Source organism: Elephantulus edwardii, unplaced genomic scaffold (assembly GCF_000299155.1).
Source record: "Elephantulus edwardii isolate Elephantulus edwardi_28Jun2011 unplaced genomic scaffold, EleEdw1.0 scaffold00028, whole genome shotgun sequence".
Lineage (NCBI taxonomy): Eukaryota > Metazoa > Chordata > Mammalia > Macroscelidea > Macroscelididae > Elephantulus > Elephantulus edwardii.
In genome coordinates, this window is record NW_006399778.1 from 17,552,342 (window position 1) to 17,559,414 (window position 7,073).

Consider the following 7,073-nt stretch of genomic DNA (forward strand, 5'->3'; position numbering starts at 1 on the left):
TGAGTTTAAAAAACCCTTTTAAAATTTTTTTTTAAATTTTATTATTTTTTTAATATGTACCATTATTTCTCTGGCAATGACATCCTCAGGGGTCTCTGGCCCATCTTCCCCGTGGTCCCTGAGATGCGGTGTGGAGATGAGGAAAGCTCCGCCTCTCTCCCCTCCCAGAGTCCCAAAACTATTTCTCTGGCAATGGCGTGGACTGCAGCCTTCAATATGGATTGAAGCTCAATATCAAGAAAACAAAGATTCTCACCACTGGACCAATTGGCAGCATCAGTATGGATGGTGAAGAGATTGAGATCGTGAACAGTTTTAGTTTGCTTGGCTCTGCAGTCAACACTCTTGGTAACAGCAGCCAGGAAATCAGGCGATGAATTTCACTGGGAAAGTCAGCTGTGAGGGACCTCTCAAGAGTGCTGAAGAGCAACAACATCAGGCTGGAGACTAAGGTGCTCCTGATCCAGGCTATAGTCTTCGCAATTATGTGCTATGCATTGGAGAGTTGGACAGTGAATAAAGATGATAGAAAGAGAATTGTTGCCTTTGAGCTGTGGTGCTGGAGAAGTGTGTTGAATATGCCATGGACTGCTAGGAGAACAAACAAGTTTGTCCTGGAGAGGGTGAAGCCAGAATGAACCTTGGAGTCAAGGATTCTGAAGCTTCGTCTGACATACTTTGGGCATGTTGCAAGGAGGGACTGATCCTTGGAGAGGGACATCATGTTTGGCAGAGTGGAGGGACAGCACAGGAGAGGAAGACCCTCAATGAGATGGATCGATTCTGTGAGTGGAGTGGTGGGAATGAGTGTGTTTGAGACAGCGAGGTTGGCACAGGACAGAACGGCGTTTAGGGCTCTTATACATAGGGTTGCTGTGAGTTGCAAGCGACTCGATGGCACATAACAACAACAACAACAGTGTACCATTAAATCGGATCTGACAGGTACAGGAAGGGATTGTCCTTCCTTCTCCAGCAGAGCATCTGGTGGATTCAAACCACGCACCTCTGAGGTTACAGTGCTTCTTGCCTAGGCCACCTGAGCTCCCTAACCCTCTCTTTTTGTTTGTTTTAAAGAAGTATAGCATGATGAATTCATGCTCATAAAAACAGTTTTAGGGAAATTCTAATTAAAATAATTTTCTCACTTTCCCCAGATTTCCTTAGTAAAACAGGTGAATTAAGGCTTTGGTTAGGCCATGTATTCTCTGGGTCTCAATTTCTTCACTCCCTCAACTTTAGGGTACCTGTTCTACATTCTAGGGGTGCTGGAGGAACTGAGTAAGATGATATTCACTGGGCCAGGACTCAAGAGAGGAGGCGGGAGTATTGGAGTATTTGCAGTCAAACTGGGGAAGACATGTGGGTGCATCTTTTTGTCTGTTAATATGCAGGTGTGTTTTTTCGTCATGGGTGTGAGTGAAGTTGGTCTTTACGAGTTTGCCTGAGAGTGTTACAGTTCACAGAGGAGCCAAGTTGGGCCTCTCCATCCTTAGTCTTTGTCCTTGACAGAACTTGGAGGATCAATCAACTCCAGGTCACCAGGCAGCAAATGAGTCCGACATGACACAAGCAACAGCGCCTTGTACCTTGGGCAGGTGTGTACAACCGCTGGGGGACAAGCCCTTCATGGAAGCAGGAACCTCACATATCAGGCCACAGGGCACTCTGTCAAAGCTGGACCTAAGGGAACATGAAGACACAGCAACCCTGGAGGAAAAGACAGACAACTTCCAGCCCTCAAATCCAGGACCTAAAACACCTGAAGGAGGGTGAGTCATCCCCTTGTTCCACCATTGCCTTGTCCTCTGTCCCCAGCAAGGTGGCTTTTATGTTAAGTTACATGTGGGATGAATTCTAGTCCTGACTGTCCTCACCTTGATTACATCCAAGGGCAACTCAGGTTCCCTCTGAACCTCAGTGTACCTATCCGTAAAATGGAATGTTAGCTTTTTGAGGAATCACCTAGTTCTACTCTCAGAATTCTTTGCCTCATAGACCTCTCCTTATAAGCAACATGACCTCACTGGACATATGAGGGAATGAGGACCCTTCCAAGATCCAGAATCCCAGGGGGAAAGCTGGAAGTGGAGCTGAGAGTCACCTGGTAACTGAGGGAAGGTGGTTACAAGTCACAAACACTGAGTTGAAGCCCTCTTTCATTGCAGGGTTCCCTTGTCAAGGGGTGAGGTTGTGGAGACCCAGCCATTCCCAGAGCCTATTTCTCCACCAGTAAGTAGGGTCACAGTGGGGATGGGGAGAGGGATGGGGTGTATGTGGGGGAGTCGGAAAGAGGAAGTGGGCAGAGAAGAAGTATTGCAGTATTTGGACTCAAGTGAGGAAAGTGTCTGTAGGGTCTGTACATCTGTATGCATGTGTGTTGTGTTCACAAGTATGGAGGGTTTTTCTTACTGAGAATTGAGGATGCTTTCACATGCTGGAGCTCATGAGCAGCTTTTCCCACATCAGCATGGGTTTATTTCACTTATTTATCCACGACCACACAATCCAAAGTTTCAGAAATCCTTACGAAACTTCTCTAATGCTCTCCCACTCACTCATCCAACCAGTAGCAGAAGGACTTCCGGGTTCTTTAACTTCCTGGGCAGCCGTGAGCACAGTCAGGCCTCATCACACCCTTGCACACACCTTTGCACACACCCTTGCACTCACCTGCTCTTGTCTCTTTTTGGCTGTATTCACTGGTAAAACACCAACCCTATCTAAACCCAACTCTCCGCTGGTCTGCATCTGCGTCTGAGCAGCTCAACTTGACAGACTGTGGTTGGGTTTCATGCCGACCTGTTACCTAGCGTCTTAGATCGAGATCCAAAATCTTCACCAAGATGCAAAAGACTCTATGCTTAGTCAGCCTGATCCGATTTCCACCTGTTGAATCTGCCAAGTTTATTCCCATCTCAGGGCCTTTGCACTTGCCATCCCTGTGCCTGAGATTCTTCTCATAGACATGTTCACAGCTGACACCAAGGAGTCATTTCTGTTTCTGAGCAAAGTCTTCTCTATCCTCCCCATCTCAAGTAGCCTGCCAAGCACGGTCAGTCACATTCTGCTAGTCTAGTGTCTTTGTTTTACTTTTTTACATGATGTCGTTATTACTTATTGTTAAGTGCTGTTGACTATGACCCATAATGACACCGTGAACAATAGAACTGAACCCTGTCCTATTCTGCATCATCGGTACAATCCTCGACATCTTTGGGTCCATTACCACAGACACTGTATCAATATATCTCATTGAAAAAACCAAACCAAACCGTCTCATTAAGAGTCTTCCCCTCTTTGCTGACCCTCCACATTTGCAAGCATAATACCTCTTTCCAAGGAATAATCTTTTCAAACAACATGTTCAAAATATGTGAGACAAAGCTTCACTATTTTTACCTCCAAGAAAACATTCTGGTTTCACTTTCTCCAAGACATATCTGTTCTTTTGGCAGTCCATGGGATATTCAGCACTCTTTGCCAACACCATAACTCAAAGGAATCAATTATTCTCCTGTCATCCTTATTCATTACTTACTCTGAGATGCATAGCATGTGATTGAAGACTGTGGTTTGAATCAGGCACACCTTATTCAATAAGTTGACATCCTTGCTCTTTATGACTTTGGAGAGATTCCTGATAGCAGACTTTTATAATACTGTACATCTCCCAATCTCCTTACTGCTGGGTCCAAGATTTCAAGCAAGATGATATCATTGGCAATTTCAACCATCTATTTGTCAAGTAGTGAAAATTTTTGTTTTCTTAATATTAGGTTTTTGGTTTTTTTAAAATATGGAACACTTCATGAATTTGCATGTCAACCTTGCGCAGGGACCATGCTAATCTTCTCTGTATCGTTCCAGTTTTAGTATATGTGCTGCCGAAGCGAGCACTTAATATTAGGTTTTAATCCATATTGAAGGCTGCAATCCTTGATCCTCTGCAGCAAGCACTTCAGGTCCTCTTCACTTTCTGCAAGCAAGCTTGTGTCAGCTGCATAATGCAGGTTGTTGTTGAGCCTTCCTCCAAATCTGATGCCACATCTTCATAGTCTAGTGAGTGAGTTGCTCAGCATACAGAATGAATAGGTGTGAAGAGATGATATAGCCCTGACACACACCTTTCCCAATGTTAAACCATTCAGTGTTTCCTTTTTCTGTTCTGACAATAGCTTCTTGGTCTAGGAATAGATTTCATACAAGCATAATTAGGTAGTTTGAAATTCCCATTCTTCTCAAGGTTAGCCATAGTTTGTTATAATCCACACTGTCAAATGCCTTTGTATAGTCAATAATACATAAATAGACTTTCTTATGATATTCTCTGCTTTCAGCTAAGATCCACCTGACATCAGCTGTAATATCCCTGGTGCCAAAGCATATTTAAAACTGACCTTCTGACAGTTCCCTGTCAATGTACTGTTCTGGTTTGGAAAATTTTCAACAATATTTTGCTTGTATGTCATATAATATTGTTTGATAATTTCCACATTCTGTTGGATCATCTTTCTTGGGAATAGGAACAAGTATGAATCTCTTTTAATCAGTTGACCAGGTAACTGTCTTTCAAACTTCCTGGCACAGAGCAGGGAGCTTGTTTAGGGCTATATCTGTTATTTGGAACATGCCATTTGGTATCCCATTGATTCCTGGTGCCTTATTTTTGGCCAATGACTTCAATGCAACTTAAATTTCTTCCTTTGGTTCTTCATCACATGCTACTTCCTGAAACATGTGAGTGTCAACCAATTCTTTTCTGTCTGATGTCTCTATGTATTCCCTCCATCTTTTGTTTTTAAAGTGGAACGTTTTTATTATAATAAAATTAATTTCATTTCCATCTACTTTTGGGCATATGGTAAATATTATTAATATGCGTTACTTAAACTTCTATGCCATTGTCTCCTCTATAAAACATAGGTAGCAACACTGCATATATCATAATGTATCAGGAGTATTGATAGCAATTAAAAATGATGTAATTTTATTAAATATTGTTTAGATTTTGGTTTTTTTCTTTATACTGTCTATTTTTTAAACCTATTTTTGTCAGTTTGCATATAATAATTCATATGCATTGTGTTTCATGTATATACAGTGTGAGGTTTTTTTGTTAAGTTTTTTTTTTTGTTAAGTTTTTTAACAAAAAAATTTATATTAGCTTGCTTACAATGTTCATACACATTGTGTTTCACACTATCCATCATTCACATTGTGTTTCACACAATCACTTCAATTGATTAAATTTTATAAAGTTAATCAACATTGAACTATGCCCACCATTGCCCTGTCTTTCCAGATTCTCCACTGGATCTTTCCCATTTACTTTATCCACTTTTTCCTCCACCCATCGAATTGGGAAACCCCCATGATTTTCCCCCTACCTATCCTGACCCCTCTGCTCCTACCTTTTGCCCTTGTTATTTCTATAGTAATGGTCTTATGCAGTATTTGTCCTTATGAGATCAAGTTAATTCACTCAGCATAATGCTCTCCAGTCCCTCTCGCATTATGTAGTAATTGACAAAATCATTGTTCCTTCACGCTTCATAGTATTCCATTATATGAATGTACCACAATTTCTCAATCCACTCGATTGCGGTTGGACATTTGGGCTATTTCAATGTTCTTGCTTTGAAAATGCAAAAATTCTTGTTTTAATTTTTTTGGGGGTTTCTTTTTGCAGTTTTTATGGTTTATTTAGCACAAATAAAATGTGCAAACAAGCTTTCTATTCATTTTCTTCGCTGCGCAATCTGGCGTTGGGATTGGTGACTCTAATGGCCAGCCAGGCTGCTCTTTCCACAATGGCTTTGTGGTTCTTGGAGGAAACATTGTGTGCAATCTCAGCACAGTAAGATGTGTTGCACATCAGCAGCACCTCCAGCTCCTTGACATTGTGGACTAAGAATTTGCGGAAGCCACTGGGCAACATGTGCTTTGTCTTCTTGTTGCTCCCGTAACCAATGTTGGGCATCAAGATCGGGCCCTTAAATCTTCTCCAAACCCTGTTGTCGATGCCTCTGGGCTTGCGCCAATTACGCTTAATTTTGACATAACGGTCTGACTGGTAGCGGATTAATTTCTTGGTCCTCTTTTTGACTATCTTTGGCTTCACCAGGGGTCTGAGGGCAGCCATTATGCCAGTGGCAGATGACAGCCACCTCCGTAGAAAGCGCGGAAGGAGTGTTTTAATTTTTTTTATTGGTTTGCATATAATAATTTTACATTGTGGAGTTTGTTTTTTGTCCCCTCTGTCTACCCATCAAACTCTGCAACCCCATGATTTCCTCCTCTCCTAGGCCTCAACCCCTCTGCTCCCTCAACCTTCCCTCTTTGGATATCCATACACATCTTGCTGGTAATCCATCTGGTTTTACAATTATGGTCTTATGCAGTAATTATTCTTTGCAGATGAGTTAGTTCACTCAGCATAATTCTCTCTAGCCTCTCCCGTGTTATATTATATGGTGGTGGTGGTGGTTGTTATGTGCTGTCAAGAATCTTTATTATATGGTATTTTCCAAAATCATTGCTCTTGAGTGCTGCATAGTATGCCATTGTGCGAAAGTACCATAATTTCTCATTCCAGTTGTTTTGATGATGGAAATTTGGGTTGTTTTCGTGTTTTTGCTATTGTGAATAATGCTCCTATGAATATCTGTGTACAAATGTCCGTTTGTGTCTCAGTTCTGTTTTTCTTGGAGTATATCCCTAGCAGTGGAATAGCTGGATCAAATGGATATTGAAATCTATGCTCAGCTTTTTGAGAAAATACCAAACTGCCTTCTAGAATGGTTGTCGCATTTTACAATCCCACCAACAGTGTATGAGAGTTACAATTTCTCCACATCTTCTCCAACATTTATTGCTTGCTGTCCTGTTAAACTTTGCCACTGCAATTGGGGTGAGACGATATCTCATTGTGGTTTTGACTTGCATCTCTTCTTCTTGCCAATACTTTTGATCATTTCTTCATGTGTCTGTTGGCTATCCAAATATCTTCCTTTGTGAAAAGTCTTACCTTGTGAAAAGTCTTACCATGTCTTTTGCCCATTTGTAGTTGC

General features: G+C 41.7%; 2 protein-coding genes across 2 annotated transcripts in view; one reads left to right on the plus strand and one right to left on the minus strand.

Annotated features, from left to right (window-relative positions):
• The window catches only part of LOC102860863 (spermatogenesis-associated protein 21-like), a 21,093-nt gene extending 19,317 nt beyond the window's left edge, over positions 1-1,776 (plus strand). Inside the window, exon 4 of the mRNA XM_006883696.1 lies at positions 1,678-1,776. Coding sequence (XP_006883758.1) covers positions 1,678-1,776 — 99 coding nt within the window. The remainder of the gene's footprint in view (positions 1-1,677) is intronic.
• A 3,961-nt stretch (positions 1,777-5,737) lies between these two features.
• Positions 5,738-6,145, minus strand: LOC102867244 (60S ribosomal protein L32-like). The gene has a single exon (XM_006883607.1). It carries the CDS (start codon positions 6,143-6,145, stop codon positions 5,738-5,740), a length of 408 nt encoding a protein of 135 aa, XP_006883669.1.
• Between the last annotated feature and the right edge of the window lie 928 nt (positions 6,146-7,073).